General features: G+C 37.5%; 3 protein-coding genes across 8 annotated transcripts in view; 1 reads left to right on the top strand and 2 right to left on the bottom strand.

Annotated features, from left to right (window-relative positions):
• Window positions 1–1356, bottom strand: part of LOC112465651 (2-hydroxyacyl-CoA lyase 1) — a 4965-nt gene extending 3609 nt beyond the window's left edge. The window contains exon 1 of the mRNA XM_025033301.1: window positions 1312–1356. Within this exon, the coding sequence (XP_024889069.1) occupies window positions 1312–1356 (45 nt within the window). The remainder of the gene's footprint in view (window positions 1–1311) is intronic.
• LOC112465660 (sialin-like) overlaps window positions 1–9072 on the top strand; it is a 13534-nt gene extending 4462 nt beyond the window's left edge. Inside the window, exons 1-5 of one of the 3 annotated variants that reach the window (XM_025033312.1) lie at window positions 7–439; window positions 5879–6719; window positions 6793–7112; window positions 7330–7574; window positions 8303–9072. In XM_025033312.1, coding sequence (XP_024889080.1) covers window positions 388–439; window positions 5879–6719; window positions 6793–7112; window positions 7330–7574; window positions 8303–8497 — 1653 coding nt within the window. In that variant the 5' untranslated portion in view covers window positions 7–387 and the 3' untranslated portion in view covers window positions 8498–9072. Of the gene's footprint in view, window positions 1–6; window positions 440–2826; window positions 4064–5878; window positions 6720–6792; window positions 7113–7329; window positions 7575–8302 lie in introns of those variants that run through there. The other 2 variants (XM_025033321.1, XM_025033332.1) reach the window with 2 other exon arrangements.
• Window positions 9073–9230: 158 nt separating this feature from the next.
• Window positions 9231–13172, bottom strand: LOC112465679 (arginyl-tRNA--protein transferase 1). 4 transcript variants are annotated; one of them, XM_025033378.1, is made up of 10 exons: window positions 13056–13172; window positions 12756–12978; window positions 12470–12596; window positions 12227–12357; window positions 11731–12143; window positions 11134–11295; window positions 10618–10773; window positions 10194–10366; window positions 9829–10090; window positions 9231–9667 (listed from the first exon to the last, which is right to left on the bottom strand). In XM_025033378.1, exons 2-10 carry the CDS (start codon window positions 12853–12855, stop codon window positions 9503–9505), a joined length of 1689 nt encoding a protein of 562 aa, XP_024889146.1. In that variant the 5' UTR covers window positions 12856–12978; window positions 13056–13172; the 3' UTR covers window positions 9231–9502. The 4 variants fall into 4 exon arrangements, with proteins under 4 accessions (XP_024889146.1, XP_024889130.1, XP_024889122.1 ...); XM_025033362.1 differs by lacking the exon at window positions 10618–10773 and having other exon boundaries at window positions 12756–12990; window positions 13056–13171; XM_025033354.1 differs by lacking the exon at window positions 10618–10773 and having other exon boundaries at window positions 13056–13171.
• Between the last annotated feature and the right edge of the window lie 6 nt (window positions 13173–13178).

Raw genomic sequence — 13178 nt, 5'->3', positions numbered from 1 at the left:
TATAGATTTCCTTCTGTCTTTACATATTTCTCACGCTTAAATATGCATTAATAGGATCGATAAAAGCGTAATTGAACGTACTTTGAAAGAAAATTTAAGCTATATAGGAAGTTTCCGTTTTCGTCTTTGTTTCACATTTACTCGATCTAATCTCTTCTCTCCTTCACCTCATATCTCTTTATTTCCTCCAAAAAGATTAAACAAGAAATCGGTCTATGACCGTAATGTATATAAACGTTATATTTATCAGGGGATAGAGATAATGCACGGCCCCGATGAACTCGCACGAAATGGAAATGAAACGCAGACTTCGCGTTTGTTGTAGCTTCAGTAGTTCAGAAGCTTCAATGATACACAGTAAATAACAATCAGCGCACAACGTTCGGCATGTATCAAGAGTACGACGAGCGTAGGCCGTTAATTGCACCGCCAAGAAAGCGTAAGTGTTAATTATACGATCGCGATAAGAACCGATTCGCATTCGCGTTGCATGAACGAATTTGACTTTGCGATAAGCGCGCGCGTGTCGCAAAATCGCTTATATTGCGCTACGGATACGAATCCAAGTTGCAATAAGTGCTCTGTAAAATTAGTCCTATCCTCGACTTGCTCCGACATCCGTTGTCAACAATTGTTACATCAAATCATCATCGTATCATCATTTCGACTTTTCGAGCGTATCAAATCTCTCGTCTCTTGCTCGTGCACAAGAAATGTAAATTATTATTCACTGATATGTTACGTATCTGCAGCTGGAAAATCTTATACGAAGTGTTAATTATTGCTTCTACCTCGTGTATTATGTGCCCTGTGGTTTATTTTTGTTAAAAGTACAATATTATTAGAGGATACTACAGCATTTATTCGAAACAAAACAGTGTGATTTACAAAAATTACGTGACGATAATAATAAAAGATTAAAATCACATAAATTTATTTAGTATTAAACAAACATAAAAAATATAGTAAAGTCAAAAAGTCGGTGGTTCATTGAAAAACCAATACGATCTCGATCCTCGCTATAGACTACAGAGAGTACAGAGCGAGATCGTGATAAACAAAAATGTAAATTTGATCACGTGACTCATATGTGAACACGGTGATCATAACCTTCAAATCAGTTTTTTCTGCGAAACAGTATTCGAGTCAAGATGCAAAATTGTTTATACTGATGGTCTCAGGAGAGACCTTATGCAGGAGCTTCCTCAAAAAGTCTATCACAGATTCCACAGGAATCAAGGATACGCAGTTCGGAAGCTGATTATTAAATAGCGTCGGGATCCACCGTGCGGAAAAAAATACGGGCCGTACTTGCTCCTTCAGGGCCTCCGCTGTGATTAGATTTCCGTTCTTCATCCTGACACGGCACGTCCGATCCTTAATGGATACGCAATTAACCAGATGTATGTTGTCGTTCGCTGAATACGTAAATGTCAACTCGCTCCTCGTCGTTATCAAGCCGCAACTAATCGCTACGACCGTTGTACTCTCGTGCTCCGTAACACTTCGTAATGACAGTCAAGTTTAAACATTGACGCAGCTGATATCTCTTACTATGCAGCTCGACGTCATCGCGCGCTAAAAAACAAATTTATAAATTAATTTCAAAAGTTTTCATAATTATAATTTTAAGAGACATTTTCAAGTCGTCGCTAATCACTGTGTACAACATTAATTATTATATAATTTTAAGTTACTATTATCTATGTATAAAATGTGAATAAACCATATAAAGAATATGAATAATAATAAATATGAAAAATATGAATTTAAAGTCGTAATGAGATAAATATATCTAATCTTAAGATAAAGTATATTGTATTAAGTAAGATACATTTTGAACGATATATGAGAAATAAAAGAATTTACAAAATCCTTACATCTCGAATCTATGTATATGCATTAGGTACTCAAAAGAGTTGTATTTCTATCTTTTTTAATCCGCCACTTAAATGCAGAATTCGAAATTTTACTTCATAATAATTTAAAGGATATACATCTCTTTCTAAACAGTTACGGAATAAAATTTTGGCGACTAACATAATATGATAATTGATAATAAATTAGTTATGCCGGTCAACGAGTAGAAAGCCGGTAGAAAGTGAAATAGGAAATGGCTCGCAACGCGAATGTCGTTACAATGAAAATTGTGAAATGGCGAGTCATAATAGATTGCAATGTATCCTAAAAAAGTATAATATATTAATAGAATGTGCTCTATAGGAATCTCGTTTCTATTCCCATTTAAATCGATACATTAAATACCGGAAAGAAGAAAGCAAAGAGGAAAGAGGAATTTTGAAAAGTGACAAAATATCTATGACAATATTAACTGCGCCTTTATACTAAAGACAAGTTACATTTTTACTATCATTGCACCCTATAAACAAAATCTAGATTAAATTGTGATAAGGTTTCTCCTCTGAAAAAATACTGTTGCAGCTGACCTTGTCTTGTTTATCAGTTATGCGTTAGCTGATTTATAGTAGACACGCACACACTTATATGCGTTATTTCCAAAGCTAAAGATTTTCCGCATCTCGGACCTTTTAATCAAGACAGGAATCTCCCACAAAAGAATCTCCCAGAAAACCTCCATTTATAACTTCCTGAAACAAAATATAAGTAAAAATTTTAGTGCATTATTTTTGTGAGAAAATTATTACTTTGTCAGAATATATGACAGAACATAAAATATAAAATAGAAGTTTGATGAACTCTATTTTTTATATTGCCAATAATATTTTTCTAAGCAGAAATATGGAATATATTTCTGCCTTTTTAGAATATAACATTGATTAAAATTAAAATTTATATATTCGTCTACTAAACTAAAAGAATTTTTGCTATTAATAGCTTTTGTTGGAATTAAAAATTCTCTGTCAGGTCAAGGTCTGCTTGGAATAGATTTAAATACATCACATTATAGTGAAGTTTAATAGAACGCACGTAAATCGGCCTGCATGCCATCCTCACAGATAAAAGCTTAATGTTGCACGCACGATTTACGTTTGCATAATGGGTCGATAACATTAAAACGTGCTACGTGTCGTTCTTTGTCCTCGAACCGTTTTTTTTTATCTACACTATTTATAATAAAAACACAATTTTAGAAACTTTATATACATATAAAACTTATTTGCGTCTATTCATAGAAACTATATGTAACAGCTTTTACTTTTTATCGTATAAATTTGTATAATTGTATTTTTATTATTTTCTTCTTCTTTAACATACTGTATTTTCAGTAGAGCAACTGTCGAAGTTTCACATTTAACACTAAACAAAGCCGTCACAGCAACTTTTCGCAATACACGCAAATTCGATTATAATTACATTTGATAGAATCTCTATATTTTAAAAAGATAATTCAATGACAAAGTCGCTACTATTATTTGTTCCGCAAAATGCACCTTCCAAAAGGATTCTTGTTGGAATTTTTAAAATTGAAAGATTTAACCCTAATCCCTCCAATCATGCCTTTCGTGTCCCACGCGTTTCTAAGGTCATTTGTTCCGGAAAACCAACGGCCGTGGGATAATCCCCCCAACCCCTAAAGAAAGTTATTATAGTAGGGAACATCAGGTAGAAATTCCAGAGCTAGGGCTCTGAACTAGCCCTAGCTCTGAAATTTCTATCTAATGTTCCCTTTACTCTCGAAACGACAAACAGTCAAAATCTCGTTGATTAAATGACGGAAAAAACATTGGAGGGATTAGAGCCGGTTAACGTTAAGTCCTATTGCAAAAAAAAGGAGATTTGTAGATCATTTGCCGAACTTTAACAACAATTTTTTTTCACTTCTCCAATCCTTCCTATACTTCTAAGAGTGGGCTCTCTTGCTCCCTGCGTGGGGGTATAAATAAGCTCCGGTGTTCAATGACTGTTTTGCGGAGTTAGACGACGAACGACATTCAAACGGTGATGATCGACGTGCGAGAATCCCGAAAAATCGTTGAAAACATTTGTTTGTGAGAAAGTGTCTTTCTGTGTTTATTCCCGAATTAAAAGTATAATATGAGGCTCCAAAGATTTCAACGGCGGCTCTGTCAATCACTATCACGTGAGTCAAATTTTTCGAATCTCTGCTTATTTTCCTGTAGAATTTGTCCCACATTGCAATATTTTAAAATTAAAAGATTTAGCATTAATTTCCATTGCAAAAAGACTCAACACTGAAATTCAGAAATCGTTCTGACAATCATTTAAATCTCAAGAATCTTTGCTGTCTCATAAATTGAATTTAAAGATATTACAATAGAGTTTTGCATAGAAACTCGCGGAATTGATGTAACTCTAATTTTCTTATTATATTCGTTTGTGTTCAATTTGTTACAATTTATAATCTGTTCATCCTTTTCGAGCTCGAACTTCGCAATTTTCTTCACATATGCGTTTGTAAGTTTTCACTAAGGCCCAGTTTCACAATTGTCGGTTAACTTTTAATCTTAGATTAACTCACTCTTCGTCTCCTTCTAACGTCCCCCTTAAAAAGAGACGAAGAGTGTGTTAATTTAATCTCTCGATTAAAAGTTAACCGATACTTGTGAAACTGGGCATAAATTGTTATCCTAACAGTATAAAGAACACACTGTCAAATATTGACAGACTTCTTAGATATAACGATAATAATTGTTCGTGCAATGTACAATAAGTCTATAGCTATGAGACGTGAAGAATTGAAAAAGAAATAATAACACACGCAAGTAATGAGGCGCCAATAAGGCTACTAGTTACAACGCTTTACTGATAACAAAAAAAAACAATAGTTAGACACACGTGCCAACAATTTCCGAAGTCTAACGACTTTCATTCTCCATATTTTGGAATAGCGATTTTTATGGATCGAGCGGCTTCAAAATTAATACTTTGTATTAATTTGAACATGGATTGTCAACTCGAAACATCTGTAAATTACTTGGAATACTTTGAACAGATGCTTTGCATATTTTCGCGATGTGTGGTTCGCGATGTTTGCATAATGTACTTATATATATACCTCGTAGAGAGAACTCGAAATCGCGTAATTACAATTTTTTAAAATCTCTTCTTCACGTGCACGAGAGTGTGCAATGACACGATAACGGTTTCACTGAACTGAACACATCGACAGAATTGTAAATGCAATTTGCAAATGATTCAAGATTTGCAATGACATGTGAGAGAAACTGAATGCATTCACGAATCTAGTTGGCATGGTAATGCAACGCAATTCTGTCAATCGGCTGCGAATTTTTCCGCTTCTCCGAACATTATTCCTAAATGCGGGCATTACGCGAAAACGTGCTCTCGATTCGCACTCCGGCGTTTTTCTGGAAACTTTTACGTAAGTACGGATCGTTCGACGGAAGTAATCACGGCGAAACGTCAGGAGAGATATAGGCGATTGTTATTAGACTAGAGCAGGTTATTCTCTATTTTTTGCTCTTTTTACAGGATAACATTCTCGAAGAACTCTCTCTTTAATATGTTTCTACTCTGAAACATGTTCAAGGGTAAAAGAGTGCCACAATACATATTAAAGGAAAGATAATAAATATTTTTGTTTTTATAATACTTATCTCTATAATCTATCTGCAAACATAGATTTTCTAACATCCTATTTCAGAAGTCGTAACTTTCCTACATCCTGCAAAGCTGAAATAATGTTAATATCATTAGAAACATATCTGCTTTGATTTGTCATCAATTTTTTCTTTTATTTAAAGTTGATAGTCTTTTTAGAAAATATAAATATATAAGCACAAAAGTTTGTAGTTTTAAAAATATTTTAATTTCTCACACGAATTAAAACTCCTAAAATAAATTCTCCATTAAGGAATTAGACTGATCTTTGCGGAGCGGGAAAAATATCACTGGAGATTTCTTTTTTCTGCAGGATGGATTCCGGTACGCATTTGGATCTGCGTGATGATGTTCACCGCTTGCTGGACCAGCTACGCGTGCCGCTTGCAAATGCCGATTCTGGTGGTACCGATGATCGAGGAGCCGGCGATCAATCACACGGTCAGCGGTGTGTGCGTGTTCAATGAGTCTCGACGACGCCGCGACATTGTCATCAATCCACTCGACCCTGCCAGCTACCTGGACCAATATGTTCTGGATCTCGTCCAGGAAGAGCGGGATAGGAAACTGCTGCATTCGTTGCAACGTCGCCAAGCGCAACCAGTCGCGACGCGATCATCAGATACACCCCTCGCACTTTTTAGCGGCCTGCCGTTCGATTGGTCCCCGACGGTGCGGGGCCAACTGCTGGCCAGCTACGCTTACGGCAACGTACCCGGCAACTTCATCGGCGGCTGGTTGTCCCTGAGATACGGGCCACGTCGCGCAGTTCTCTGGACATCGGTCCTGGCCGCGTTGATCTCGCTAATCACCCCGATTCTGGCACAGTGTCATTGGGGCTTGTTACTGTTCTCCAGGATCATCATCGGCATCACTGGCGGTGTCACCTTTCCCGCGTGTCATACCATGGTAGCAAAGTGGGCACCGCCGCACGAACGGGCGCGCTTCATCTGGTCTTTGCTGGGTGGCACGTTTGGTACGATACTGACCTATCCAATGATAGCTGGTATCGCAGAGACCCTGAACTGGGAATCCGGCTGGTACATACCATCCCTGTTGATGCTAATGTGGGTCTGCGTGTGGGCACTGGTTGCCTATGACTCGCCAAGGGAACACCCGGGCATCACTGTCGAAGAGAAGGACTACATTTTAACGTGAGTCACGAGATGACCGACTAATACTTCTTTTGCAATCAAATCGGTTTAACGACTGACGTGATTCTTGTAGCGCTCAAGCGGGAACGGTGCGCCCCGAGAAACCCCGGTGGAAACAGACCCCGATGCGGGAGATATTAACATCGGTGCCGTTTATCAGTTTGATCATATGCCATTTTGGGAATCTCTTCTTATTGTTCTTCTATCAAAACTCGCTCATGCTGTACTTGACGAAAGCGCTGGGATTTCAATTAACGAAAGGCGGCGCCGCGGCCGGCGCGCCGTGGGGCGCCAGGATGCTATTCGGGTTCTTCTTCAGCTGGGCGGGTGATACCATCAAGAGGAAGCAGCTCATCACCGTTACCCTCTTGCGCAAACTTGCGACTATATTCTGTAAGCATACCATGCAAAACGGCACAAATTGCGATAGAAGCCAAACTGTATTTTATTCAAACGCAAATGACACGAGTTCTTTCAATTGTGTGAATTACTAATATTCGCATTATTATCCGAATTATTAACATTTGTATCCCGAATGTATCGGACATCCAGATCGATTATATTGAAAATTCGGATTAACGATTCAGTAATTAGAATTTCATTCTTCTAGCGCATCTTATACCGGGCGTCTTCCTGATATTAGTCGGCTACGTCGGATGTGACTTCGTACTAGCGAACGTCTTTCTGTTCCTGGCATTGGGCTTCAACGGCGCTGCCCTTATCTCCAATCTGTCGAACAATCAAGATCTCGCGCCGAACTTTGCTGGTTTCCTTTATGGTATCATGAATACAATCGGTAGCAGTTCCGGTATGATTATCCCGCCGATAGTCGAAGAAATAGCTGGCAAATACGGGGTAAGTCTGCTTCAAATCAATTTAATGAAAAAATATACTAACTTTTGTCAAAATTAAGTGGAAGTTATGATCCATTGATTCTAAGCGATTATCTTTCAATTTCAAATCTTTCACTTGTTAACTCTGCTTTGCAACTCGTGTCTTAAAAATCATCTACGGTACAATAATACCGGTTATATTTATTTTATTATTTCTATCTGTGTAAACTGCTTATCTGCAGTCTAATTGTATAACTCGCGTAATTACGTGATTAATTGTGATCATCAAGATCGTCTGCATCCCGAGCTGTCATTCCTTGTTTATGTGACGTTGCATAACAGCATGACAATACATGACATGAACAGCCAAATGCGACTGGCTCTCTTATCTACAGCTGAAACAGGTGTAGATAAGAATACCGAAGAATTAACATCGAACATCTCTTTAACAACTTTGACAATCTTGTTGATCGTGCGGCTCGAGCGCGAGCCTCGACAGGATAATTCTCCGAATCGAACAAGAAGAGAGACAGCGGACACACGCGACATTACGCAAGCGGAAACGCTTAGAGCGGGAAGTCTCCGGTTGTCCTCGCGATAAAAGGATTGCCTTCCTCTTTGATTCTTTTGTGCGCAAATTGTATTTCGGGTCACTTTCTTCTTCAATCTTTAAGCGCTGTTTGTTTCTTGCACTTACAATCCTTCTTGTACGAAGATTTTAACATAATTAAATATTTTCCTTTGTACTAGAATCCGATTGACAGATGGCAGATACTCTTCTGGATAGGCGCCGCAGTGTGCATTGGGAGTATGGTTGTGTTCCTGTTCGGAGGTAGTGGTAATATACAAAAATGGAATGAACTACGACCGCTTGAGGGACCAAAGGAAAATGTGGAGGCTGGACAAACCAATTTGGAACCTATCGATAATACTGCGCGAACTTAACTGACGGTTCTAAAGAATTCAAAATCTTTGTCTAGCAATGACACGTCGTAAACGGCACGATAGAAAAGTTTAATTATTGACAAGGATGTTCCTTATAAGAGTCTAGGAAACATTTGAAAAAGACTGAAAAATTAGGACGTTTTTAAGATTAGAAAAAAGTTAACTGAAGATTGTTTGAAGACTTTTAAAAGATGTTTGAGACACTAAGCTATTCAAAGGATGCCCGAAATAGAAATAGAAATATTTAAAAAATGTCTACAAGATCAGAACACTTAAAGAATATGTACAATATAATTATATCGCATAGTCCTTTGCATAACTTCGTGTTCGTTATTTATCTATCTTCACGTTTGATAATGTCGTTTCATTAAACTTCTTTATATATTTATATCGTGATCACTATAGTTAAATAAAAAATTATCATTTCGTTTATTTCATTTTATCTTCGCAATCAACTGATGCACATATCAGATGGCCCGAAACTACTGAACCGAGACCATCTCGTATATATGCAAGAATCGAATAATATCAAAGTGATAATAGCGTAGTAATAAATATAATAATTTTTACCTGAACTTTTTGTATCTTTATATAATTCAATAATCCGATTATAAAATGCCATGTCAAAGAAAAAAGGAGAAGAATAAGGATCTGTGAACAAAAGTTAGATTAATTAAGCAATAAATAATGATTATTAATATTCAAAATAATGATTATTAAGAAACTAAATTAGTTTTTTTTTTAAAACGTTCCTCAACAAAGGACGGCGAGGCGTAATACACATAATCTATTACATATCTTACATTATCTAATCATAGTATTCAATCGCTTGCATCACAGATTGTTATTCAACAACACATAATTAATAATCTTCTAAGAATATTGAATTCAATCATTTTTTTGTACACAAACATCAGCCAGTAATTTCTGAAGTAGCCACCAAAGTGTCCTTCCACGATGGTCCTTAAGACGTAATGTCTTTACTCAGTTTTACACATAAAATAATCACTCTCTAGAATAGCGAAAGAGCAGCATTCCTCGCGCACATGGCATTCCAACAAGTCTGGCATATTCCTCCACCTCGCGTTTTTCCTCACGCGTCTGGTACGTTTTTCGCTGCGTTCTGTATTTTTTATATGGCATCGCAATATTCTTATATAGTACCAATACCTAAAGAGAAAATGTTTCAGTAGAATGACGAAAAGTTTTCAACACTACAATAAAACTTAACAAATTTTACAGTTTAAATTTTAGAATGGTGAAAACAACACACGCGTGATCGCACTTTTGCGATATAGGCGTAATAATTGTTTGTAAAATTATCGGAATACCTCTTCAACGTCGACTACACCATTTTCGTCGATGGCGTTGATTTCGTCGTTCAGACGACTGTACTTTTCGTTGTTCAATTTAGCTAGGCAGGGATCGATGTCGCACCATACATATGTCTCCGGGCATAGAAGCTTCGACGGCCGCATTCTCGCTTTGTATCGCATCTTCGGACATGTGTGAATGTAAAAACCCATGTAATAGTATTTCAGATTATTTGCGACTTTGTTGAGCTGTCTCGTTAGATAAATCTCTCGAAGAGAACTAGAAACAACACATTTATTCAGAGATGTAGCTAATCTGCGAATTTAATCACATGTATCGTGACTAAATATCTGTAAAAAAGTAAACTTTAAGGACTACAAACCTAAAAGTTCCGAGAGAGAGTTGACTATATGCCGGATCGTAAAAAAAGTACACGCTCGAAATGCACGACGGCAGAATATCTATCACTCCCACCGCTATCAATTCGTTATCCAACCAATATTGCTCGTGAAAAGAGCCGTATCCGTGAGGTGGTCCACTATCGGGTATCCATTGCTTTAAAATATTACATTATTTTAGGTTCTAGGTTTCGCTTTATCTTTATAACGACTATCACAGACTAATGGTCAAAGTGACCCAGTTTAAAGACATTATAGACTCTGCGCTTTCGCAAAGCACAAAATAATATTTGCGTAACAATACTATGCATAAATGAGTATTTCTGTTCACGCTTAATGCATAAAAAGAAAGATTCTCAAAATTATTTTCTATTATTCATAAACACAGAGATTAGATACAAAGTGTACCTGCAAGGGACTCCTTACAAGGAAGCTGAAGAATGATTTTTTATCACATTGATCCGGTGTATCGCCGTGAATCGCCATTTGATATTTTTTATAAAGACTCGCGCTTGTATCGAGCGTGTTCACGAACTCGTCCGACATTACTCTCACCAATTTCATCTGACAAATTTATAAGAAAATTTGCAATATCCAACAAATAAAGTAACATCTAATGTGGAAATTACTATTGTCATCGAACGCAATCATGAGTTCCCTGTTTGATTAAGAGGCGAGGTCCACTTTGCTCCAATCATGATACAGCTGTCTCCATATAGTATTAATTTTGTCATCGCGAAATCGCCAGTGTAACTTGCCATTAATGTATCCTGACATGATTGTATGACTTGGAGTAGAATTAATCAATTCCAATAACGGTTGGAAATAAAAAATTGAATCGAAAGCGCAAAGCTTCTATCTATTACAACTTTTTGCACAGTTACCGTATAACAGGCTTGTCTATAATTTAAATCTAGAAATTACCTGCAGAGGCGACTTCACAAGAAATCTCGTGTACTGTTGCTCTGTGAGCTTCTCAGCCGGTACTCCGTGTATCGTGTTCTGATACTTTTTATAAAGCTCGTAAGACTCTTTCGAAGTCTTTAGATATTCGGAGCTTATCGGCGCAGTTCGAACCAGTCTCAACTTACAAAAGTAAATAACTTAAAAAACACAAATCTCTATCCGAACAAGAAAGCGAATAACTATCGCAATAAAATATATGTAGACTCGTTACGATTAGTTTATAATCAAATCGCAAGATCGGAAAGGTGAATGATGGAAAAATGATATGGATCAATGATTTCGTGGTGCAATGTAGCTTAATATGTATATAAATTAAATCTTTGAGATAGAGCCAGCATTAAAGTAGCACTATTAGCAAGTATTTACTGCTATTATTGGATTTTTGATTGTCATCTGTCTTTAATATGACAAAAATTGGAGAAAAGAGGACCATACCGACAAGGACGCGTATAATAAATAAGAAAGAATGCTATTTTTGTAAGTAATAAGTAATAAGAATTAAGATCTGATAAATTAAATAATGGTTTCAGAGTTTAATCGTTGATGTCGTATTACCTCCAACTTCTTCAATCCGGTGTGCACTTCTTCAAATAATTCCTCTATGCTCTTAGCACTATTCTGTCGTTTCTTTTCCTTCATGATGCTCTCGATCTCGCTCTGCGATTTACCTTGAGCCACCAACTTATTTTTCTTACGTTCTATGCGTAAGAATTTCGCCTTTTTGCAAGGTACCGCATTGGCGATTTCATTTCTAACATGCAGGGTACCTTTGCTGTTGGAATTTGTTAGCTGTGCTTGACCGCAACTCGATACAGAAGTAGAATTTTTCTGAGTTTCTGTTTTTACCGAATTGATAGACAATCTTCCATTAACTTCATCATCGACAGATGAAACATTAATCTGAGACTTATCTTTTTGTGCTTTCATCAAGTGCTTAGGATAATTCAGTGCTTCTTCGTTGCTTATATCTATAAATATTATAAAACTAATAAGCAATCCGTGAATGTTATCACTATTACAAACAGATCCTTCAGAATTCTATAAATTTTACCTATATTATCTTGTTGATCCTCATCCATACCTCCAGCACTGTCGTCCATCAATTCGTTTCTCAGAAACTTGGTCATACGCTTCAAAATCTTTTTCTGAGACTTTGATATTCTAAAATCTAGTACCTCACATCTAAAAATCATTGATCATACATGTTGTTTAATGCACTGCTTCAATCTGTATCGCTCAAAGTTAAGCAAGACTTAGTCCCGCTCTCAAACCAGGAATCAAGAATGTTACTCACTTAATGGTATACTGTGGACAGCAGGTCTGATTCATCGTGGGTTTATAACAGTAGCAGCCGCTTCGCCTCCATCCCCTGTCTATCAAATTTTGATAATCTTGCACCGTCAACGAGTGCGCCCACATACCTGCGCAACGAACAAACGACTTGGCGATATAAAACTCAAACTTATGCCTGCGTTTCGGCTTGCTCTTTACAGTTTTCAACTATATCAGAGCGATGTGAAGACATCCCGAGGCTCTGCGAGGCAGAGTGCCTCGACGAACGGCAAAATTTTCGCGCTCACCATGACTGAAGTTCGTGTTGGGGTTCTTGCAGTAGCCGCATCGGTAGCCCTCGTGTTCCGCGTAGTACTCCACGATGCTGTATGACTGCCTGCTGGCCATCTCGACGATTTTCCTATCGTTGCTCGGATTCCGCTGCGACGTGCTAGACGAACGTTGTCGAAGGCCTCGCTCGCGTGAACGCGTCTGAAGTCAGGCACTCTTCCGGATCGAACGGCTTCGTTACTACAACACAGGCTGTAGGTTAATTCAAAGCTCATTTCTCTATCCGTCGATTTAACAATGTATAAATCGCCATTTACCTTCTAAAGTCACGCTTTTATCGCTCGCACCTCGTAAAACTGTCAAAAGGATTGTCAAACGCAGTTCTGAGTCACGACGCACGATTATCTAGATACGAGATACGACGCGCTTCGAGCTTCGAG

The sequence above is a fragment of the Temnothorax curvispinosus genome, unplaced genomic scaffold (assembly GCF_003070985.1).
Source record: "Temnothorax curvispinosus isolate PA1 unplaced genomic scaffold, ASM307098v1 QBEX01001516.1, whole genome shotgun sequence".
Classification (NCBI taxonomy): domain Eukaryota; kingdom Metazoa; phylum Arthropoda; class Insecta; order Hymenoptera; family Formicidae; genus Temnothorax; species Temnothorax curvispinosus.
Note: the sequence above shows the minus strand (reverse complement) of the source record. Positions and strands in the feature narration are given on the sequence as shown.